Source organism: Phyllosticta capitalensis (genome assembly GCF_038381095.1).
Source record: "Phyllosticta capitalensis strain CBS 128856 chromosome Unknown BKA78scaffold_5, whole genome shotgun sequence".
NCBI lineage: Eukaryota > Fungi > Ascomycota > Dothideomycetes > Botryosphaeriales > Phyllostictaceae > Phyllosticta > Phyllosticta capitalensis.
In genome coordinates this window covers 1,779,131-1,802,547 of record NW_027117443.1, presented here as the reverse complement: position 1 = coordinate 1,802,547, position 23,417 = coordinate 1,779,131, and the positions used below count along the sequence as shown (strand labels likewise).

The 23,417-nt window shown below is 55.8% G+C and overlaps 6 protein-coding genes across 6 annotated transcripts; 3 read left to right on the top strand and 3 right to left on the bottom strand.

Moving 5' to 3' along the window:
- Positions 1-623: 623 nt before the first annotated feature.
- On the bottom strand, positions 624-1,892 carry BKA78DRAFT_352969 (inositol polyphosphate kinase-domain-containing protein; the record flags this gene model as incomplete). Its single annotated transcript, XM_066891462.1, has 2 exons — positions 624-1,755; positions 1,840-1,892. The coding sequence occupies 2 exons, from the start codon at positions 1,890-1,892 to the stop codon at positions 624-626; spliced, it is 1,185 nt and encodes a 394-aa protein (XP_066744542.1).
- A 1,459-nt stretch (positions 1,893-3,351) lies between these two features.
- On the bottom strand, positions 3,352-7,548 carry BKA78DRAFT_251203 (calcium transporting P-type ATPase-like protein; the record flags this gene model as incomplete). The annotated part of the gene is made up of 1 exon (XM_066884633.1): positions 3,352-7,548. One exon carries the CDS (start codon positions 7,546-7,548, stop codon positions 3,352-3,354), a length of 4,197 nt encoding a protein of 1,398 aa, XP_066744541.1.
- Positions 7,549-13,685: 6,137 nt separating this feature from the next.
- Positions 13,686-15,573, bottom strand: BKA78DRAFT_331578 (major facilitator superfamily domain-containing protein; the record flags this gene model as incomplete). Its single annotated transcript, XM_066889890.1, has 2 exons — positions 13,686-15,164; positions 15,262-15,573. The coding sequence occupies 2 exons, from the start codon at positions 15,571-15,573 to the stop codon at positions 13,686-13,688; spliced, it is 1,791 nt and encodes a 596-aa protein (XP_066744540.1).
- Positions 15,574-15,937: 364 nt separating this feature from the next.
- On the top strand, positions 15,938-16,798 carry BKA78DRAFT_251078 (glutamine amidotransferase-like protein class-I; the record flags this gene model as incomplete). Its single annotated transcript, XM_066884623.1, has 3 exons — positions 15,938-16,178; positions 16,237-16,463; positions 16,511-16,798. The coding sequence occupies 3 exons, from the start codon at positions 15,938-15,940 to the stop codon at positions 16,796-16,798; spliced, it is 756 nt and encodes a 251-aa protein (XP_066744539.1).
- Positions 16,799-17,257: 459 nt separating this feature from the next.
- BKA78DRAFT_138772 (putative nucleoside diphosphatase) lies at positions 17,258-20,022 on the top strand. Its single transcript, XM_066882718.1, has 4 exons — positions 17,258-17,389; positions 17,445-17,479; positions 17,530-17,656; positions 17,708-20,022. Exons 1-4 carry the CDS (start codon positions 17,380-17,382, stop codon positions 19,636-19,638), a joined length of 2,103 nt encoding a protein of 700 aa, XP_066744538.1. The 5' UTR covers positions 17,258-17,379; the 3' UTR covers positions 19,639-20,022.
- Positions 20,023-20,822: 800 nt separating this feature from the next.
- On the top strand, positions 20,823-22,495 carry BKA78DRAFT_352966 (DASH complex subunit Dad1-domain-containing protein; the record flags this gene model as incomplete). Its single annotated transcript, XM_066891461.1, has 3 exons — positions 20,823-20,909; positions 21,333-21,395; positions 22,289-22,495. 3 exons carry the CDS (start codon positions 20,823-20,825, stop codon positions 22,493-22,495), a joined length of 357 nt encoding a protein of 118 aa, XP_066744537.1.
- Between the last annotated feature and the right edge of the window lie 922 nt (positions 22,496-23,417).

Below are 23,417 nucleotides of genomic sequence, written 5' to 3'. Positions count from 1 at the left end.
TTGTGGCCGTCCTGGTCCCCGCCGGTCCGGTCCGGAGAGCGGGCGAATCGTCTGTTGGCTACTGCGGCAGCGGGCCCGTCCAATCGCAGGCCTGCTTACTTTTGTAGTCGTCTGTTTATCCTCGAGGCCGTTGGCTAGAGTGATGAGAGATTTTTCCTTCCTTCTCTATCTCTCGCCTTTTGTCATGAGATGACTGGTACCTAGCAGTGACCGGTCCCGTCCAAAAGGTTTGCTTGGGGGCTGATCCAAATATTGGATTTTATGCACTGCTCTTGTCCGTTCGTCCGACCTTTCAACTCGAGACGAGGCATATTTCCCGTCTGTTAAACAAGAAGGAAGGACGAGGGAGTTGCCGCAGGACACGGAATGAGGTGGTGAAGATGTGCAAAGAAAAAATTGAACCACAGACGTAATGAAACCGACCGGTCTTCAGCGCATTTCTTTCCGTTGCAACTTGCATCAATCTAAGTAGGGTATATCGTTTCAGCGAGGAGATGGTGCAGCACGTTTAGCGACAAGGAAAGAAGTGAAAAGGGACTCGGCAGAGGAATTGGGGGAAACCGACAGGAAAAGAGTGCGACGGCTACTCTTAACACTGTCTTGATCCTTCCTTCGTTAGCCCCCTACTCTTTCCCGGCCAACTCCTTCTCCAGCTCCTCCAACACATTGACAATGGCCCGGACGCCCCTCAGCGCATTCTCGTCGGGTCCCTGTCCAGGGGTCCACGACGCATGAGCAAAGTCAATCAGCTTGACCGAAGCGAGCTTGGGCTCCTCGTCTTCATCCTCACCATCGTCCATCTGGACGTCTTGGCCATCGTCGACGCCGCCCTCGACGACGGCCCCGTCTTTGCCCACCAGGCGCATCTTGCCGTCGGCGTCGACTTCCACCTCGACCTCGACCTCGTCATCGTCCTCCTCGTTCCACGCGTTGGCGCCCGTCGACGTGGCACCCTGCAGGGCGTCAAGCTCGGCGCGCTCTTTTGCCGCGAGCTTTTCTTCGGCGCTCCGCGCCGCGGCGGGGTCGCCTTCGTACACGAACAGCAGGCTGGCCGAGTACATGCGCGACTCCTCGGCCTCTAGCATGGCCTGGACGCCGCGGACGTCGGCGAGGAAGCGATTGACGGACTTGCGGGCGGAAGCGGGCGTGACGCCGGCCGACGGCACGAGCAGATACTCGCGGAAGCCCGTGGCCACATTGTCTGCGCTGAAGGTGCGGCCGTACATCTTGTTGAAGGTCTTGTAGCCCGACTCGGGGTCAACCGCCGACAGCTCCTCCTCCGTCTTGCTCTGCCCTTCGCCCTGCCACACGCGCATGCCCGCGATGCGGAAGCCCAGGCTCGAGCTCGTCGTCTCGGCTGCCACCTTGTCGAGCCTTGCCCGCTTGGCTTCGGCGGTGCCGTCGTCCCAGAGGCGCGCTCCCAGCTTCAGGTCCAGCACGTTTGGCCGCGCAAAGCCGGCCGCGGCGTTTTCGAGCACGATGCTGGTGTCTGTGTCGAGCTTCTTGCCTTTGAGTGGGCCCGGGTCGTTGGAGGCGAGAGTTGCGGCGGTGCCTGTTGCGGCGGGTTGTTCAGAGACTGCGGCGGCCAGCTCCTTGGCCTCGTCTCCTTTGTTTAATTGCAGCGTGCCCATGAATGTTGGCATGTACTGTGCGAAGCGAGGGTGGGAGGCGGTGGCCGATTCGTAGAAAGCGATTTCCTGCGCCGTGCATGGCTTGATGACGAGGGCGCCGGTGGGGTCAGAGAGGACGCCATCGCTAGTGGAGATGTTAGAGAGAGTGTGGGGAAAACGCGGGGGAGAAAAGGGGAAAAGCGTTTGAGCAGAGTAAGGGAGCACATACTGTCCAGCAGCAGCGTTTTCAAACGCCGTCAGAGTAGAGGGGTCGAGCGGCATGGTGCAGAGGTACAGTTTCCGCTGTCAATCAATCAATCAACGAATCCGTGTGTGGAGAAGCGGAGACTGGAGTCGGATGAAGCGGCAGTGAGAAGGGTGGAGCAGTGAGAGTAGCAATTCACAGAGAGCACCGAAGCAAGAAGAAGCCTGGTGCAGCAGCTAGGTGACGTGGTGTTTGTCCGACTGGGGGGCGTTGGAGTTTAGGTTGGGCTAGCGCCCGCCGGAGTCGCCGAGCCAGGGTCCTGCCCGCAAGCTCTCTGCGCGCTGGGACGTAGGGCTGAGAGCGAGATGCAAGTCACAGCGGAGTTGTCCTCCACGAGTCTTTCAAACGTCAAAACCCCAAAACACCAGCACACCATGAACCCTCACCAATATCCCTCATCTCTTCGTACCGCATCACCAACCATCAGCCTCACACCTCTTCGGGGCTCACGACTTACGACGCACCCAAACAAAAAGGCTTGGCCTCGAGCGGCAGCTCTTGGCACATCGCTATCAATTTCCCCGGCAGCCCTCCCGGGTCGACGGTTGACGGGTTTGACGGCACGCGGCAGGTCCACAGCGCAGCAGTCACCTGCCCCGGCCGACGCAGAAGATATGGGAGATTGACGGGAATAACATTCTTGCTCATCTTGTCCTGTCTCTCTTGATTGCAGAAAAGTATTTTTAGAAACGAGTACAAATACAGCAGCAGGCCTCGCTGTTGATGTCTTTTTCTTTAACGACGTCTGCCTGGTGACCTGCAAACCTGCCTGTTCGCCCTGCCCTGCCTTGCCCTGCCTTTGCTCGACTCACCTGCGCTTCTTATATCCGACCTGCTTGCCGCTTCATCTGGATCACGACCACTCCATTTCAATCGACACACTCAACTCACAATCAACTCATCACATCAAGACATCCCGTTGCCAGTTCTGGATACTCTCGATTACCATATGCTTTTACTACACCTATTCGACTTGGTAATGACCACCACCGACACCTCACCGTCCACATGATGCGCTTCTCATCTACCACCGCCGACCCACCACGCCACGCCGCACCGTTGCCAAAAGGCTGAACGCGCTCGCTTGGTCAAAGAGGAGGGGGTATAAAAACATTTGTAACGCGCGTGCAAAGTACACCCTTTGTACATTATTGCAATTCAAACCACGATGGAAAGAAGCGAGCGCGCAGCGAGCAAAAACGAAAAGAGACGGAAAAGGGATCAAGCATGAAAAAAATTAAACCCGCAGAGTGCCGACCGCATGCCGAACCTTCTATATACATTATCCAAGTGGCCCGCCTCTGGTCGAACCGACGAGGAACCTTGCGCGTCTCGAAATGACCATCACGGGTTGAATCCGCGAACCAGAAACTCCAGAAAACACCTCATCATCGCAGCCATGGAGAACCCCTTCTCGCACCGACCGCGTCATGCGCCGACTCCGCCATGCGCTCCTCTAGTCCCGTATGTTCAAGTCTAGGGCTTCGTGTCCTTGTTCTGGTCGTCATCCGTATCAATCTTTGGTTGGCCTCCGAAAGGTCCTAGCCCAAAGGCTGGCGTCGTATCGTTGCTCTGGCTCGGCGGGTACGTGATCCTGTCCGGGTCCCTGACGATGACGGGGTCTTCCGGCCTCGTCGACGGGTGGAGGTCCATGCCCTCTTGCGCCTCGACGTCTGACTTAGAGCGGACGCGGTTGAAGGAAACGTCGTTCTCGCCATCGCGGCGTTCAATCGGCGACCAACCCGCGATACTACCCGCAACGATACCAGCCATCGCCGCAGCTGGACCAAAAGCCGAGTTGGACCGTGAACGTCCCCGGCTGCGTGTGCTGGGAGTAGGTGGCGCAGGAGACCCGCCCTCGTTGTCACTGCGCTCGTTTTGGGGCGTTTGGGGCAGAGAGTGACTGCTTCGGGAGAGGGAAAAGGCCTCGCGGGGGTGCTGGAGCTTGAACTTGAGAGCGCTGAGACGGCCACCGCGAATTTTCTTGATGAAGGCCAGCTCCTCGCGAATCTCGAGAAGACTCTGGTTCCACTCAAATTCATCCGAGACAACGAGATCCGGCGTCGGCTTGCGCTTGAATCGATCCGGAATGCAGCGGCGAAGGAACTCGTCGGGGACGCATCTGATGACGGCACCGACAGGGATCGACAGGGCGCCGAGGACGATCGAGTATCCCCACTGGGCACCATTCAACCGCTTCACAGAGAAGGCGGCACCACCGACGAAGATGATCATCGTCTGGCCGCCGATCATGACGAGGTTGATGAAGATGAAGAAGTAGTTGCGGTGGATGCCTTCGAAGATGTTGAACCGGTTGTCAAGACGCCTGTTGTTGATCTGGTTGAAGATTTGCATCCAGACAAACGTGTTGAAAACAAGTGTGCTCATCTGGTCTTGCTCGCGCGCGCTCTCGTACGACAAGATCTTTTCTCCGGCAAAGTAGAGGATAAAAGTGACGACGAGCTGGTAGATGGCCTGGCCGATGATCATCTTCCACATGGTGACCGTAATGAGCGGAGCAGACTTGGGATCAGGCTTGCGGTCCAACATGCTTGGGCTTGGGGGATCCGTCGCGAGAGCCAAAGCAGCGAGAGTGTCCATGATCAAGTTAACCCACAAGAGCTGCACGGCAGTCAGGACCGAGGATTGGTCGGAGCTGGAAACAGCCGAGACGAAGGTCAAGAGGACAGCCGTGATGTTGACGGTAAGTTGGAACTGCAAGAACTTCTTGACGGCATCGTTGACGGCACGACCCCACAGGAGAGCCTTGACAATCGAAGAAAAGTTGTCGTCCATGAGAATGATTGCCGATGCTTCTTTGGCGACTTCGGTTCCAGCGATACCCATCGAGAAGCCAATGTCAGCAGTCTTCAACGCAGGCACGTCGTTGGTGCCGTCACCAGTGACGGCAACCGTCTCGCCGAGCTCCTTCAACCGCTTGACAAGAATCCTCTTGTCCTCGGGACTCGAGCGAGCGAGAACGCAGAGCTTGGGAATAACCTGGTCCATTTGGCGCCTGCTAAGCTTCCGGAATTTGGGGCCTTCCATGACCAATCCGCCAGCAACCAGGATGCCGCAGTCTTCAGCAATGGCCTTGGCCGTCAGAACGTTGTCTCCAGTGACCATGCGAACGAAAACGCCAGCCTTTTGACAGTCCTTGACAGCTTCGCGAACGCCGTCGCGAAGGGGGTCCTGGATGCCGACCAGTCCGAGAAACGTCATGTTCTTGTTGACATCGTCAAAGTTGGCCTGAGATGCGTCGTCTTCCAGAGCCCGAGCGCCCTTGGGTGGCCACGATTCAAAGTCCTTGTACAGAAAGGCGATGGTGCGCAGAGAACGGGAGGCGTAGGTTTCGATGAGGTGTGTCGTCGTCTCGCGGATCTCATTCGTCATGGGGCGGATAGAGAGCTCCTTGGTAGCGTCCACGATGTCGGTAGCTTTTGAAAGCATAATCTCCGAGGCACCCTTGACGTACATCCTGTATCTGCCGTCGTCCATCTTGACCACAGCCGCCATGCACTTGCGTCCCGAGTCGAAAGGAAAAAGCTGCACGATGTTTGCGTTTGACCGTTCAGTGCTGACGCTGCCCATGCCCAGAAAGTCGCGGGCAAAGTTGAGCAAAGCAGTTTCCGTCTTGGATCCTATGAAGGCAGGCTTGCCATCTTCAGTACCCTCAAAGGCGGTCGAGTTGACGACGATGGATTGCTCAAAGAGTTGCTTGACGCCAGGGCCAAGGTTGGAAGCGAATTCAGAGGGAGAGACGTCGTCGCCTTGGTCCATGGAGTTTGATTGGCCCTTGTCTGCAGCAACGGCTCGGCGGTCGCCAAACCTAAAGGCGGTTCCCAAGGATCCTGCTACCACTGTCATTTTGTTCTGCGTCAGTGTTCCAGTCTTGTCGGAGCAGACGGTCGTGGCGTTTCCCATGGTTTCACAGGACCGCAGCAGTCGAACCAAGTTGTTGTCCTTGAGCATTCGAGTTGTTGCAAACGCCAGGGCCAACGTGACTGCGAGCGGAAGACCTTCGGGTACCGCGACAACGACGACGGTGATGGCGACAATGAGGATATCGAGAAACTGTTGGCCCTTTTCGCTGGGGGAGGCATCGTTGTTTCGGAGTTTGACCAGGAATTCGATAAAGAGCACGATGAACAAGAGCAACGCAGAGCCACCTCCGAGTTTGGCAATGTACTCGGCGAGGACGTTGAGCTTGGACTGGAGTGGGGTCACTTCGCTGTCCTCGCGCAGAGCCATCATGGTCTTGCCGTAGCTCGAATGAACACCGGTGGCAGTCACCAAAAAGGAGCCTACGCCTTCTGCGACCTTGGCGCCGGACAGGATGAAGGGGTCCATCTTTTTGACATTTCGCCCCTCTTCCATTGCGGAGTAGACGTCGTCGGCAGCCGTCTTCTTGAGGAGATCAGATTCTCCGGTAGCCGAGGATTCGTCGCACTTGACATTGTGCCCGCCGATGAAGATGCCGTCAACAGGAACCATGTCACCCGGTTCCAGGAGCATGACGTCTCCAACGAGGACATCGTAGACCGAAATTTCCTTGGTTCTGCCTGATCGAATGACCTTGACGAGGCGATCTGACTTTTTGCGGTTGAGTTTGACGAATTGGCGTTCTTTTTGCCAGTCGTTCAGTGCACCCACGACCACAACGATGAGAATGGCAACCATGATGGCAACACCCTCGACCCATTCGACTTTGGGCTCCCCGTCCTCATGTTTACTACCAAAGGTTTCGTAAAGACCGAGAGCGAGGGAAATGACGGCAGCCACAGTCAACAAGATCAGAACCTTGTCGTTGTAGGCCATCCACGCCAACTCCCAGATGCTCTTGGCCTTTTTCTCAGGGAGCCTGTTGTCGGAAAATACGCGTACTCTGTCGGTGTACGCGCCTGGCTTCATGCCACTCTTCTCAGAGTCCGAGGTGCTGGGTCGTTCGAGATCCTTTTTCGTGGGGTGCGCCTGCGGTGCAGTCGCTTCGTCAAAGGTGACGGCGCCATCCAATGTCTGTTCGTCCACACTCAGACCAGTCTTTCGGTCTGTTCGCAGGCCTTTTTCCAGACCAGCCAATCCTCCGAGTGCGTGAAAAGCACCCAAGCTCTTTGGGTTGTACAGCTTGCCCAGCTGTCCCGGGGTGAAGGCGAATTTGTTGTCCTCGACGTGAAATAGGTGTTCAGTTCCAGGGTCCGGAGTCAACGCGTCTTGATCGTTGAGAATCTCGTCGTGACCACCGAGAGTCTTGGCCCGCGCGTCGGGCAAGGTTGGCGACGTGTTGACATACGTCTCGGAGTTACTAGCTGCGTCGGCCTGCGAGTCGACCGAGTTTCCCCGTGAACGAGGGCCTGGGACGGCCAGGAAGGAATTGGGGTCTGTTCCCCATTTCTGGGTGGGCGAAGAGATGTTGTGGGGAGAAGTCGGCCTGTCCCCGTTACTGTCGAAAGAGGTGGTCGCGACTAGGGGATCAGTGGGCGACGACTTTGAGTTGGGCGATGTTTCTTCGGTTCTCGAGGCGCCGTCGGACATATTATTTAGAGGAACAGCGTTGCTTCCCATATCATTGTTGACAGCAGAGGTGTCGATGGTGATGGTAGGAGCACGTTGGCGACGGAGAGGACCCGGCGAAGGGGTATGTCTACCCTCGCCAGATCTGCTTCGATCTGACATGGCGAAGCTGGAGCCTGTTTCAGGGCTGAGGGCGAAGGCCTGAGGTTTCGTGGTAGGATTTGATTCCGAGGCTGAGGGTTTACGTTGCTGATCTTAGCATGCCGGGTATCACGAGAGATATACCTAGGTAGGGAACAATGGGATGTTGATGTTGTTGAGGGCGGCGAAGCGGGCTGTGCAAAGACCAAGACGCGTTAGAAGAGTCAAGCATTCGAAGGCGGGAGACATTTGGCGCTTCGGTGGTCCAAGAGGGCTCGCCTCGCCGAAGGCGCCCAGGCCAAGGACCTTGTCTTGAGCTGTAGACAAATGACGGACCGGGGTGAGAGGGCAGTGCTGCGGTGGGGGAGATACGGGCGGAAGAACTTACGGGGAACGCGCAAAAGAGCACCGTGGAGGCGATGTGGTGAAGCTGGAGGATTTCGGTGAAGAGCAGAGCAGCCTGGTAGTAGGAAGACTGGAGGCAAAGATGGATGGAACACAGAGCGAGGCTGAGCTTTGAGGAAGGCGCGATTAGTGAGGCACTATAATGTCGATTTGAAGATGGATGGTCAAATTCATCTGTGGCTGAAGACTGGAAGGGAGAGTGTCGGACGAGCGACGTTGATGAAGAAGGAGAAAGCCTGAAGACGCAGAAGATGAGCGCTACCGTAGCGACAGGCGCCAATGGGGAGGTTGCAGAATTGACAGGGCCGGCGAAGACCTACGAGCGTTTGTTGGCAAGAGCTAGGGGCGTGAGACCACCGCAAGGAAAGAGCGACCTGGGCCAAGAGCATAGCCACACTCGGCGCTATTCCAGAACAAGCCTGGTCCTGCCGCCCGAATCCCTGCTCAACACCACGAAGTCCTGTCACGGTTCAATTGGCACAAACAACCGGAACTCGACAATGAACACCACCAAAAGACTCTGTCAGCAATGCACCACGATAAAAAGCCGCTTGATTCGCTCTCGACTTACCCGCCGGTCCACAGACAACTCGGGAAATCTCCCCGGCCCGGATCCTCTGCCGACTCTTCAGTCTCGCTCGCCAAGGCACCGTACGCCGCCTTGGAGGGCGAAGGGGTAATCGGTAATCACTCAATGACGATAACCGCCAATCATCTGGAAGTACTTTGCTAGGTAGCATCTACTGCGCCACGACCGCGACCGCCACACCTGTTGAGCCTCAGTCGCATCCACCAGAGCCAACTTGATAAGCAGAGCTTCTCAACACCATTCCACTCAGCTGCTCAAGGGGTCGCCCTCGCCGTCGATGCCACGCCGTTTGAACTTGCCGCCGTCACCCCACCGGTCGTCGCCGGCCATGGCTCAACGGTTCCGGTCATCCTCTACGGCTCTAGAGTAACCACCCCTTCCCACGCGACACTAGAGCATTCTCCAGCTAGCGTTGCTGCTGCACTGCCTCGTTCATCCCTCTCGAAACAAAAGAGGTCTTCTCCTTATCCTTGCCCAAACATTTGCTGCATGACGGCACCTCGTGAGCTCAGGCACACTACCAGTAGCTGCCCTCACCGGTACTTGCAACAAGTACCATTTCTTTCTCCTTTGACCGACAACATCTCTCAACGCCACACTCGGCTCCGCCTCATTCTCCAAGCATCTCGCCGCCTGAAGGCGGCAAAAAACAAGCCAAACGTGTAACGAATAATCAAACTCTCGAGCCCTCCTCCGAGTCGAGGCATCTTGTTTCGCCGGCCCGCAGCAACGCCGTCTGCGAGGTGCGGAGCACTACCCGAGGACGGCCAACCTCGCCTCCTTGGCCTCCGAGCTGTCCATTCCTTGCGTCCCATGTGTCGAATGCGGCTTCAACTGAAGCCCAACACCCAAAATCTTCCTCTCGCCCCTATGCACCTCCCTGCATGAGCCATGTGCCAGACCTGTCGCAAGCAATCTACCCGCCTCGTGCCGGCCTAATATCTGATCCGCTTCCGTCGCGTTGGTCCTGTTGAAATGCTGCCCCTGGCTAGGGGCCCGGCTGCAGCTTCTACGCTTCTTGGCCCGTCTTGGTGCCAATGCACTCTGTCTCCAAGGAGAAAAGGCCGCATCGCAACTTTTGCCGGTTGGTGTAGCTCTTTTCTCACAAGGCCTTGACACCAAGAGCCCATCACGAGCGCAACAAACCAATCATGTCCAGATACAAAGCACGCTGTCGAGACCATCTATCTGCAGCGTCAGCGCGGGACGTGTCGCGCAATGACGTGCCGCCATCATGTGGGGCGGGAATGTAGAGTCAAGGGCACAGCAGCAGCAGCTGCTGCTGCTGCGCGCGACAATCACGGGCGTGGCATCTGGTTCGGCCATGGCGCTGGCATTTGTGGAGGCTTAGACTCTGCGTGCCGTGGTGCAAAAACGGCATGTAAGTCGACACGGTGGGAGAAGCTGACTGTTGATTGAGTGTGCGCATTTTTCCATTGGGCCTGCTTGCATGATGACTTTGAACACCAGGCGCTAACGAACAAAGCGCTGTTTGCGCGAGGCGAGACGAGATTCACCGGTGGCGGCGCAGCAGCAAACCAATCGTCCGGTCTTGATTACTTGCAAAGGATGGTGGCACGTCACGGTAGGTTTGTTCCGTTGCACAGGTGAGTCGCGCCTTCAGACATCAAGTTACCCCTTACCCCTCGTTTCTTCGCTATACGCTCCTGTTGTACTCGGGAGTCGGACGTCAACTCCTCGGATATGCCGAAGAAGGCAACACCTACCTGCATCATGTCCCATTAGAACTTCAGCCGATGAAGAGTTCCATCTTTAGATTCTTCCTTTTGCGTCTCCAAAACACCAGAAACCCAGGTTCCCGGCTTGCTTTGACAGCTTCAACTCTCACGCATTTCAAGCCGTATCACGCAAGATTTGGCTCCATCTCCTGCTCCAACCCGACCTGGCGGTCCAAGTCCAGTTTGCACAGCCTCTCTCCAAAGTCTTCATTCCTACCGCCCTTGCGCCGACCTCGCAATTGAGTTGACGTCGATACTTACCGTCATGGCGCTTCCCGATACGTCCAGGGCGGACGCAGAGCACGGGAAGCAGACTTCCCGTTTCAGACGCCATTCTCCCTTTTTTGATTTCTACTCCCCGGCTTGGCCTCGCAAAGGGAGGCTAAGCTTCGTCCAGTAGCTTTTTTCTCGTTCCCGACTGGGCAGGAAGGATGGTTTCTTTTACTTTTCCGTGGGACGAGCACGTCACATGTGAGATTTGAAACTACCAAGAGGCTGTGCTGAGCGAGGCATCGTTTGTCTCCATCGAGCGTTGTTGACCATTGTTCAGGACTTTCCACTTCCGCGGTGACATGACGCCATTGACCGCTCTTCTGTCTGTCTTGCTTCACTGCCCCCTTCTCCACGGACAACACAGACTGTGTGGACCAGAACCTGTGTTCGTGCGCCTGCACCGCCCCCACAGCATCAACAAAGCATCACATCCCTCGAGACAGTTTATCTGTTATCCTAAGTATCAACCTGTTGTGGAATCAAAGGGCGAGCGTGCGCTTGCACTGCCCCCTCCCTTTCCTCCATTCAACCGCGAACATTGAATTTTCAACCTTGTTGAGGCTGTCTTGCTTCAGTGCTTTCAGTGGCCAATTTCCTCTGCCGAACTCAGAAAGACCAACAAGGCATCGACACGAAGAAAAAGCCCTCTGCACGTGTGGTCTACCAACAGCCTCGCATCGCCGCCGCCCAAGGCTCCCTCTGCTAGGCGAGGAGTACGGTTATCAACCAACCAACCAACCTCCCTTGCCCTCCCCCAACCAACAGAGCGCTCGCACCCTTTTCATCCTTCTGGCCGCGTCACAGAGTACCGATCCAACAGCTTACTGATATCCACCACAGCAGCAGGTAGACTGAAATCCACCTGGGAGCACATCAGAGCCCAGCCGTGGATCCCCAAGCCCTCTTTCCCCCTTGAGATGTCTACCTCGCTTCTCCATACCGCGCCTGTCCCTCAGGGCGTACGTTCAGCCCATCAACTTTGCCAGCTCTTGCGCCTCGCGTCTGCGCGTTTCGAGCCCGCTCCCTCAGGCCTCGACGACCGACCGCTGTGAGTCAGGACATATGGCCGCCGTGACAGCTGGGCAAGCCGAGTCGAGCTGAATGCTGTGCTCGAAATAAGACCGCGCATAGAGAAGATATTCGTGAGGCTGATTGCTGATGCGCAGGTGAGGCAGCAGTAGGTAGGCTAGGCGCTCAGCTCGATCACTTGGGTTTGGTCAGCTCGAGCAAGTTGGGGCTTGGAATGCCACAGCAGGCGACGAAACAAATTCAACCTAGGCTCAGCTTCAAGTGGTCGCATATTCAGGCGCTTGTATGGCGACCCATCAAGAGAGCAAGTTCTCTCCGTGTTGAAAGCATCAAGCGCTTGAACACTCCTCATCTCTACGTCTTCTGACTTGGCGATGGGGATTCTTGGATTTGTGATTTTTTTTTTTTTTCTCATCACCCACTGTGCTGCGGAGTAGAGACTGGCTCGCGGTTGATGGGTGGCTCCCTGTCTATCGTTTACTCTGTCGACAACGGTGGAGAGCGACTTGTGCTCCAACTACGCCTTGTTCAGTACATCTCACGATCCGTTGTCTTTCTCATTTGTTACGGCCGTCAGTTTACAGAAATGGCTCGTCTGCCGTAGGTACGTACGGCACTGCTCTGGTCAGGCTGTCGCACAATAGAAGGACATGTCACGGAATCTACCCATCAACAACACACCGGATTATAAAAGATATCAAGCGCCATAAAAGAAACCGCAGCTTCGGAGCGGGGGTGCTCGTATGCTCCTTCTAGTCATCTTGTCAAACTTCCATCACTGGGCGAGTTTAAAGTCAAAGATATGTTTACACAGGGAGTGATCAAACACCTTGGCCCCTAAAGACTTGGGCATTTGAGCTCTTAAAAAGGATGGCTGCCGGGAGCATTCAAGCACCCCACACCGCTTTGGAGTCGCCGTTTCTTTCGCGACTCGCTGTGACAAACTCGTTCTATGACATTCATCCTCATGGGAAGGTGTGAATGCAATGGTAAACCGGTCCGGGTGGACTTTGGGCCGACGCGCTGACACCTTCCCATCCATCGCGACGACCGGGACTTTTCGACACAATGTGGCTTCCGCAGGAGGCGTGACGCGGAAAGATTTCGAATAAATCCTAGAAGCTGGCTCCTCGAGAGGTGTTGACATGTGCCCAAATGGTGCATTGTACAAAGGTGCTTCAGTCGTGATGGAAAAGACTCGGATTGGCTTATTGTCTGAGCACTCGCTTTTGTTCGGGTAGTCCACGCAATATTTCAAGAGTGCAGAATCCGGAGTCGACGTCAAACGTTTCAAGTCGTCACACAACTTTGGCTTCCTGCAGCTCGTCTAAACGCTCTTACCTTGTCTGCCGATGGTCGCAGGCCTTTGTTCAAGTTCTTGAAACCAAGCATCTTGATGGTGGTCGTAAAGAGCAGGTTCAGGGTCAACTTCACCCATTCGATGCGAGGGAAGTAGTGGACGTGCAAGAAATTAATCAGCTTGGCCACCGTAGGTGCTCCGCCAAAGTCGTCGTCCACGAACTGCCTGAAGACGGCGTCTGTTATTGTAGACTGGAGGGGCGGTTCAGATTTCGGACCAGGTATGTACATAGCCCGACATGATGTCCTTCAGCTTGGCTACGACGAGGATGCTCCTGTCAAGCCTTGCCCCCATCCTTGCGTAGCACAATTGCCCCAAGTGCGGCAAGCGCTTGAAGGCTCCTTGTGGCTATCCATTTAGGGGTAGAATTCTCTCCATGTTCAAGGCATCAAGCGCTTGAAGACTCCATGTCTCTACGTGTTCTGACTTGGCGATAGAGATGGCCGGAATTAGTAGTATCTTTCGTCACCCACTATGACAATCAGCAGTGATAAGTGGGCAAGTTCACAAACTACGACCACGTTCGTTGAAGATTTTTGCACCAATGCTGCTTTCTATTTTGCATTCAATTGTTAATTATCTTGTATTATTTTTCGATTGATATGGTAGCCATGTCTACCACATACGCCTGCTCATGCTCATGCAATGTGAGTCTTGTTTCGGCAAGTCATTCTCCAGTCTTTCAGTGTCCTCCGCCTCCCAATCAACTCTTCCACCCCAGCACGTCTCCTTTCGTGAACATGTCCGACACTACCGCAAGAGTCTACGACCTTGCTCTTTTCTTGCTCTCGCCCAGCCGCGGCAAGCGAATCGGCCAGACCAGCGCATTCACAACCACAAAAAGCACCACGGCGCTCACAAACGCCCACCTCAAGCTATACTCATACGACAGGATGACCTGGCGCTGGTGAACGGCGTCGAGGTCAAAAATCGCGCGCACGCTACGCGTGACGCGGCGAATGACATCCGCCTTCCCGGGATTAGAGACGCGGGCGTCGAGCTGATGGCCGAGGAGATTTTGCACAAGCAGCGAGCTGATGGCGACGCCAAACACCGACCCCAGGCTACGGAAGAGGCTGAGCGTGCTCGTCATGACGGCCTGGTCGGCCTCGTCGCTGGTGGCCACGACGGCGAGGCTGGTGGCCGGGAAGCTGAAGCCCAGCCCCGTCGACGCCGGCACCAGGAAGGCGGTGGCGAGCCCCGTCGGGATGCCGTCCCACATGGCCGAGAGGCATATGGAGCCGACGAGCGAGACGAGCGCCCCGGTGGTGATGAGGGGTTTCATGCGACGTGACCACGTCATGAGGAAGCCCGAGGCGACACCAGAAATCATGACGGCAAGGCTAGACGCGGCCATGCGGAAGCCACTGACTGAGGGCGAGTCCAGCTTGACGGCTTGGAAGTAGAGCGGCGCGTTGAAGATGATGGCGTTGCTAGCCATGGTGCTGAAGAAGTTGGAAAAGACGAGGGGCCCACGCGGCGCCGTGAAGAGCATGGAAAGGGGCAAGACAGGTCGTGGGACGCGGGTCTCGACGCGTAGGAGGAGGAAGCCGGCGAGTATGGACACCGCGAATGACGCCGGGATCAAGGGGTGCGTCCAGGGGAGCACGTTGCCGCCGAGATTGAGGGCGAGAATCAGCGCGCCGACTGTGCAGGTCAACAACAGAGAGCCACCGATATCGAAACTACGCAGATGCTGCCACCACCGCTTGTCGGAGTACGCAGCTAGACACGGCCCCAGGTCGCCGGGCAGCCATATTACCGCGATGAGAAGGACGACAGCTTGCGCCGGCACCTGTACGCCAAACGTCCACCGCCAGCCGATTGCATCGCACAGGAAACCGCCGAATGCAGCTCCACAGGCCTGTCCCATTCCGAAGAAGAGGTTGATGAGCGCCTGGTAGTTCCCACGAATCTCAATTGGGACGAGATCGTTGGTGAGGATGGATCCTATGGCGAAGACACCGCCGGCCCCGAGGCCTGCGAAGGCGCGGGCAGCGATGAAGGCTCCAATCGTCGGCGCGAGGGAACACGCCAGAGTCGCGCCTGCAAACAAAACCATGATCAAAAGGAACACCGGCCGACGTCCAACGGTGTCTGACAACCTCGCCAAAAGGGGTTGAAATGATGTGCTCGTAAGCAAAAAGGACGTGGAGAGCCAGGACGCCGCGTTTGACGAATTGAAATAGGACGTAATTACGGGGTGGCTCGATGCCATGAGCGTGCTGTCGAAACATGCGACCTGAGTGTTGTCTCAGCATTATATTGCCTATTTGGGAACTCGGTGTCGACCGATGACGCAATTCCTTGCTCTTTTTTGCCTCAAATTGCAAACTTACAAAGTACGTCAAGCAGATGCCGACGAAGATGAACCAGAACTGAGTGACGCTGACGCCGCCACGGTACGGCGAAGAGTCGCTTTCATGGCGGTCGTCGGTCGTCTCTGAGAGGACGGCCTCCTGAGCACCGGGAGACAGGCCCTCGCCTTCGGTGGTGACGCTGCGCACAGTCGCAGTCGCGTACCTTTTGAGATACTGACGGTGTTGCTGGCTTTCGAGGTCGGGTTCTGTGTTAGGGCCATTACTACTGCTGGGAAGCAGCGGTGTAGTTTCCGAAGGGCCGTTATCACGGTCCGGGTTGCCTTGGGTCATATTTGGTACTGTACAGCTCTCAAGAGAGTTGAGAGAGGAGGAAGAGGAGGGGAAAAATAACGTTCACGCCGTCAGTCGCATAAAGAGCGTTCGCCTCGTTTACATAGAAGAGGCCTAAAAATTAGCTGCAGCGCAGGTGTCTTGGTAGGGCGTGAACCAGTCGTTCGTCAGGCGGTGGGTGGTTGTATTGTCCATGTAGCTTTGTATTCCGAAGTGCCGAATCAAAGGCGCCGGCCTCGGTCAGGCCGGGCCACTCCAAGTCGCGCTTATCATCAGACGGACTCAGCTCCAGGGACGCACATTCAACCCCCAGACTTCCGCAGAACTGACAATCTTTTCGTCCGCTGCAGGACAAGAAGCCACAATGAAGCCACCGTTCAGAATAGCAGTCTTGGAGGCCGACACGCCCCTGCCCGAGGTGGTTGAGCAGTTTGGGAAATATGGCGACATTTTCGAGCGGTTGCTCAAGACGGCGGCCGATGCGCTCGGCCAGCCCGACGTGATTTCGTCCAAGGACATTCAAGTGTCCAAGTGGGACGTGGTCGACAAAGAAGACTCGTACCCCGACCTCGACCAGGTGGATGCGGTGCTCATATCCGGTTCAAGTGGGTGGCGATTCCATTTTGTATTCGCTTCCGGGGGATGCTAATAAATCGTGGCCAGAACATAATTCATTCGACGACAAGTCGTGGATCCTCAAGCTGGTCGACTTTACCAAAAAGGTGCTGGCCCAGGACCGCGTGCGACTGATTGGCGTCTGCTTTGGACACCAGATTATCGGACGTGCCATGGGGGTCAAGGTTGGCAGGAGTGATAAGGGGTGGGAGTTGGCGGTGCTGCCGTTTTCCCTGACAGCCAAAGGCAAGGAGATATTCCAAAAGGAGTCGATAGTAAGTGGTCACAGACAGGGAGTGAGTGACAGGCTAACCAAAAGCAGAACATCCATCAGCTGCATCGCGACATTGTCTACGAGTATCCGCCGGGGGTTGAGGCGTTGGGGCAGTCGCCGTTGTGCAGCACGCAGGCAATGTACGCCAAGGGACGGCTCATTACGGTGCAGGGCCATCCGGAATTCAACGACAGGATGATGAAGTTTGTCATTGAGGCCCGCCACAAGCAGGGCATCTTTGACGACGCCCTGTATGAGGATGCGAGCAAGCGGGCCGGTAACCCTCACGATGGAATCGCCATAGCACAGGCGTTTTTGAGATTTCTCCTCGAGTAAATAAACAATTCACGATGACCGGTGTGGTGGTGCATGAGGAGCTTAATCTTGCATGCATACCCCATGACTGGTTTCAATTAGCTCGCCGTGTTTCGCCGCCGACCCCTTGATGTTTCTGCGCTCGTGTTGATAGTGAAAGACAGCAAAAGGGCGAGGCGACTGCAGTGGGGATCATGACAACAGGCGAGTAGGTGTATTTCGAGCAACTAGAATAAAAGTTGCGTCATTGGGCATCGGAGCGACGTCGTGGTGGTGGACTGCCGTCGGCATAGCGACCAACGGGGCCGGCCAAGAAGTGCACGCGCGTCACTCTTTGCGGCTGTTCTCAACTTGCTAATTTAGGCCTGGTCCACTCCTCTCTCCACACCTACCTTTTCCCTTTTGTCCAACCATTTCCAACCCTCAAAGCACACCTTTGCCCGTCGCTCGCTCTCGCCCTTTTTACATATCCCTCCCTGCGTCCTGTCGCTTCCACCCAACCCTTTAATCTTTACTTTTTTTCGAGCCTGGTGCCATGGTCCTTCGCTACAACTAGATCCGCCACCGTCAACTAATATTTGTCCCCGTCGCATGCTTTCCAGATGGGCAAGTGTATGTTCCGCATTCCACGTCCTGGCCTAGCTTCCGCAACTCACATTCTTATCAGGGAGATATGGCATCATACTCGATGCTGGATCGTCGGTTAGTACCTCAGCTCTTGCGTCTCCGCGATTGCGCACTCACAGATAAAGGGAACCCGCGTGTATACCTATCGATGGCTCAATCCCGCACGAGCGCGCGCCGAAGCAAGCCCCGACGAACTGCATCAGCTCCCCAAGCTGAAGACGAAGAAGAAATGGACCCACAAGATTCATCCAGGTACTACAATCAGCAGCCGGCCCCACGATTTTACAGCTCTGACAAGTGTAGGCATTTCGACATTCGGCGAGAATCCCGAGGCCGTTGGTCCAGAACATTTGCAAGAACTCCTCGATCACGCGCTGGCCATTGTTCCCCCGTCCGAAGTCGAGCACACGCCAATCTTTCTGCTCGCCACGGCGGGCATGCGTCTGTTGCCCGAAACTCAGCGCGCGGCTGTGCTCAACGAAATTTGCGCCTACGCCCGCGAACACACCAAGTTTCAGTTGCCCGATTGCGGTTTGCACATTCAGGTCATTTCTGGAGAGACCGAGGGATTGTATGGATGGGTAGCAGCCAACTATCTTCTGGGTGGTTTCGATTCTCCGTCAGACCACGATCACGGCAAGAACCACCATACGTACGGATTCCTCGACATGGGCGGTGCATCCGCACAAATCGCTTTTGCCCCCAACGCCACCGAAGCCGCCAAGCACGCTGACGACCTCCAACTTTTGCGCATGAGAACGCTCGACGGAAAGAGTTTGGAGTACAAGGTTTTTGTGACGACTTGGCTTGGGTTTGGCGTAAATCAGGCGAGGAAACGCTATGTGGAGGCGCTTTTGGAAGCATCCCCGAACACCCCAGAGCTCCCGGATCCGTGTCTACCAGAAGGCGTCGACATCACGATCGACGGCAAGCCGCTTGTGCCAGGATCGGACGAAACGAAGGGGTTGGAGCCGCACCTGGTCGGTACGGGCCATTTCACCGAATGTCTCAGCAAGACGTTCCCGCTTCTCGACAAGGATGCGCCGTGCCCGGATCCTCCATGCCTCCTCCACGGCGTCCACGTCCCGGCAATTGATTTCGACGTGAACCACTTTGTCGGCGTCTCGGAGTACTGGCACACGACCCATGAAATCTTCGAAATGGGACACAAGGACAAGGCCTACGATTTCAAGACGTACCAGCAAAGAGTGAATGATTTTTGCAGCAAGCCGTGGGATCAGATTGTTCGTGGCATCAACCAGAAGCAATGGGGTAAAAAGGTGGATGAAACGACCGCCATGGAGGTATGCTTCAAGGCCTCTTGGCTCATCAACGTTTTGCATGATGGCATTGGGATCCCGCGCACAGGACTGGAACAGACCAAGCCCGGCCACAATGGCACCAAGGAGGTCTTGGACAAGATAAAAGAAAAGGGATTTCGGGATCCTTTCCAGGCCGTCAACAAGATTGAAGACACCGAAGTCAGCTGGACCTTGGGGAAGATGGTCATGTATGCGTCCAGCCAAATCGATTCCGGCAACTCTTCACTAGCCGTCGGATTCGGCAGCAACAGGCCAGGCATCCCCTCCGACTTTCAATATGCTGGCGGCAAATTCAGCAACCTCCCCGGAGATCTCGAGGAAGACCTGGACTGGCACGACACTTTGTTCACGGATTCCTCGCGCCGCATACCTGGATTCTTTTTGTTTATTTTGATTGTACTGCTCGTGTCGTACTTTTTGTGCGGCCGTGACCGTCGACGCGCCATTTCCCGCAAATTCTTCTTCCGCTCTTCGAAACGGCGTCCACAAGCAAGGCCTGGGCTTGGTCTTGGTCTTGGAGGCAAATTGTTCAACCGTGCAGTGTCGAGTCCAGCTTACGAGCGCGTTTTGGAGTCTGGCGCGGTTGACGATTTTGAACTCAACGACTCGGCCGACTTGGACAACCCGTACCACTCGGACTCGAGCAGCGACGCGTCGCACAAAGTGGGCCGCACTTCGGGCTGGGCCACGCCGCGGAACAGCAATTTTGAACTCGGCTCCAGCCATTTTGACAGTGTTGCTGCCCAAGCCCACAGCGTTGGCATAAACCCACTCGCACGCGGAGGTCTCATGGCACGACTGGACAGCAGAGACCGACTAGTCGGTCCAGTCCCCCGGACTAGGAGCCGAAATGCCAGTCCTGCCCGCGCACGGAGTCCGATGATGTCGCCATTGAAAGAGCAGGTCGACTAAAGACTCGTCATATTTTGTTTTTGCTGTTCTGCAAGGAGTTTTTGGCTATGATGGGAACCGCCTTGACGCACCTGGAGGCATTTTGGATTGAAATGCTCCATCAACGCGTAATGGAGCTTCGACTTTACGACGACCTCTACTTCTTCCGAGCCCCATTCCGCAAAGACATCTTTGTAATGACCTTTGACGCCTGTTTACCTTCTCTCGAGCCGATTGAATGGCTGCTTCTTTGAAAGATGGCTGCCTCGGGCTACCGACTTTTTCCAATCATGATTTATTCGAGGCAAGTCGCGGCTTCTGGAGGCGCATTGTCGATAGACTGTGAATAGTACATAGATACCTGCATCAAATTGTTGTTATTGATTCAACCAAACTCGGAAAACAGACGTGATGTCCTGAATTGAAGCACTTCGTGACAGGGCATGAGTGATCGGCGATAAGCCGAGCGATAACAACGCGTTCGCTTGAGTCCAAAAGTCCAGCCCAAACAACAACCGCTTTCCAACCTCGACTCCAACCGCTTTTTGCACAAACGCGTCAGCGACTTTTACCAGTGCATTTACTGTACCCAATCTGCGTTTGATTGACCGCTACTTTGCCCTACGAAGCGGCAACACCCAACCTCCCACGAATCGCATCCTACCACCCAAACCCAGGTGCTGAACCACCGAACGGCACACCTCTGCGCAATCGAATCAATTCTCAGCCGCTCGCAAGCTCTGCCCAACATCATCGCCGCCGCCGCATTCTCACGCGTCGCCTCCACAAGCATCCTACCTCATTGCGACCCGGGTCCCGCGCCGCTGCTGCCTCAGCCCCACCACCACCGCCCGGCCACCTGCGTTGCTGCTGCTGGCACGCTCCCACGAGGACCTCTGCCGCCGCCGCCGCCGTAGCTGAGTAAACTTGACGCAGTACCCCTAGTCTGCTGCTGCTGCTGCTGCTGCCGCCGCTGCCACCACCAGTGCCCGCTCACCCGCACGTCAACGCTGTCGAGCGAGGCGAAGCCGAGCCGCACGCTGATCGGCAAGTGGTTTGCTGCTGGTAAGGGGAAGCGCGTGTGAACAAGGCTTGGAAGGCATTGTTTCAGGAGGCCTGCGAGAACATAAGCCGTCAGTCGAAGCTGGTGGGCGTTGCGTTGAGACTTTGAGGACGCGAGAAGAGAGAAAACAGAGGCGGGGAAAATGGCCGAGGGAAATGGCAACGGCAATGGTGGAGGCAAGACGTACTTTGAGCAGCAGCGCGAAGCGCTGGTTGGCGAGATTGCAGTGGTAAGAGCTCTGTTTTCCTGTTCCTTTTTGCGGCTGCTTTTCGGTTTCCTTCTGGCCATCTTGGTGCTGCGATTTTGCCCGAGGTCTTAAGAGATGTGAAGAGTGGGAGGTCGAGTTGGCGCAAAAGCTTGGTGGCAGTCTTGTTTCTCGCAAGAATGCGCGTCCCTGCTGTCAAGGCGAGAGGAGCAAGTCGCGCCGTGGCGCGTCGGAAGAGGGACGACGTTGCGTTTTGCAGGAGCGTGGTCACAAAAGCTGGCGGTGCCATTGTGGTCTGCTTTCTAGCGCCTTTAAATTCTGATTGAGTCCTGAAGACGCGGCAGCAAGCCGAGAAGACGACCCAAAATGGCTGGCAAGATCAGAAAGAAAGCGAGGGGCTGGTTAGCATGAAGAAGCAAAGGCTAACCAACGCGTCTTAACCAACAGAGTCTTGAATCTGTCCTCCAAAATATCAACCGCCTGAACCGCAGTCTCGAGGGTGTTATAGCGGTAAGTTTACTTTCCCTTCATCTCCAAGTCACTCTTCTCTACCCTCTTGCCCTCCTGTCAGTCCACACTGCTCCACCGTCACTCTCGATCCTTTCCTCTTTCACTCTTTCCTTCAACACCGGTCAGTCCGCTGTATCCCGCCGACGTCTGCGGCGACGGAGCGGTGTGTTTGATCAAATGGTTTAGCTAGCTGGCTGGCCGGTCCGCATCTCCATCATCTCCACAGCCAGCGCACAATGTGGACTTTGCCGTTGCGCGTTGCCAACTGGACAGGGCCAAAGGAAAGCGCAGTCCTCCGCCCAGGCGCGCGCTTCATTCACAAGTCGACCAGCCAGCGGTTTGGCCCAACGCCGCTCTCGCCATGCGCACCTTTCTCCGTCTTGCTTTCACCCACGCAAAAACTACCCCTCCTGCAATCTTGCTCTCATCTTCGACTGCGTCGTCTGTTGATCATGTGCGGGCGGTTCGCTGGTTTTGCGTTGTGGCTGTGCTGCTCTGCTGCCTCCACCGCGCGGTGCTCGAGCACGTCGATCAGGCGTGGCGCAGCGTGCAAGTGGCAACAACTTGACGCGGTACACCCACTCCATTCGAGCTGGGTCGGCGACGCCGATGCATGTCCATATTGGAGCATGGCCAGCCTGCTAGACAGCTTGTTTGGTCCGCGAATGGCCCTTTGTCCGAGACCACACGCGTCCCTACTCATCGCCACCAAGCACTGACAGGCGGACGGGTTGACGGACTGACGGACAGCCATCTGCGTCCTCCCATCAATCTCCTCTCTCACCATCCTCCTCCCAATCTCCCTACCTCTCTTCACTACCCCCCTTCCTCTCCACCATTCCCCACTACTCACCCTCCCCTCAACCCTCTCGCTAACACCGACACGCCAACAGGTCGGCAACGAATTCGGCTCAGTCGAAGCGCTGTGGTCACAGTTTGAAAACGTCATGAGCGCACAGCAGCAGCAAAACCAATCGCAGCAGCAGGCGGGCCAACAAGGCCAGCAGGGACAGCAGCAGCGTGGCGGTGCCGATGCCGACGATAAGGCGGAAGGAGGGGGCGAGGAACAGGATGAGGAGGTGGACGAGAGCGTGGCGTAGCTTGAGGGATAGATGGAGGAAGTGGTGGTAAGACATGACGAGGATGGCTTGTTTATGAAGTTGTACAGTCGACTTCCCCAATTTTGTAGCCAGCAGAATACCTAGATACCCACTACCCACTACACTGCCCACACTACCTACCACCACGACTCATCTCCAGCCAACTGCGCCGGCATGACCACCAAACCTCTTCGTCCATTCAATTTCACCCCTCACCAAAAGCAACGACATGCATGGAACTCGTTGTGATGATGGTATATGACATATGATGATGAGAAAACTACCCGACCGACGCCCAGGCATCTGCGCCGCCGCCGCCGACGCGCCCTAATAACTACGATACACACAGAGAGTAGTAGTGGTAGCGGCCAGACCAGTAGCAACGTTCGTAGCTAAAGAGAATGGAAAAGGGAGAAAAAGAGAGACAAAGGAGGGTGTTGTGGAGAGAGGGGGTGTGTGGGGTATGTTTGAGTGGTAGTGGTGAAGGTGTCGTGCGCAGTGGATTGTGTGATGGTGGTTGGTGGAAAAGGGGTTTGTGGTTGTGTGTGTAAAAGAAGAGAATAAAAAAAATTTCAAAAAACAAATCAAAACAAGACAAGCCCATTCGTCCAATTCGTTCCGTCCGTATGTCTTCCTTGGCCTCCGCAGTGTCCGCTCCTCCAGCCGTGGTGTTGTGGCGAAAGCGATCACTGCGATCCCGTCTTCCCCCGTACTGTCCTGCCAGAGTCGAAGCACTCTAGGCGACTACTACTCGTAGAACCGTGGTCCTTCGTTCGTTCCGTTATCCCTTCCAGTCAGTCCTACCCGATCCATCCATCCCGTACCCAGCCAAGAGAAAGTCATTACGTCGGTTCATCGTGTCGTAATGTCAAGAGTGTAAGCAAGCGGCGGCCCAGCAAGAGGTAGGCTCAGCCATGAGCAG

What these genes read in the sequence shown, in the direction of transcription:
- BKA78DRAFT_138772 (XM_066882718.1), top strand. An exon ending in TACTCGATGCTGGATCGTCG is followed by an intron (nt 17,480 to 17,529) that starts GTTAGTACCTCA and finishes TCACAGATAAAG; the next exon opens with GGAACCCGCGTGTATACCTA. An exon ending in GACCCACAAGATTCATCCAG is followed by an intron (nt 17,657 to 17,707) that starts GTACTACAATCA and finishes TGACAAGTGTAG; the next exon opens with GCATTTCGACATTCGGCGAG.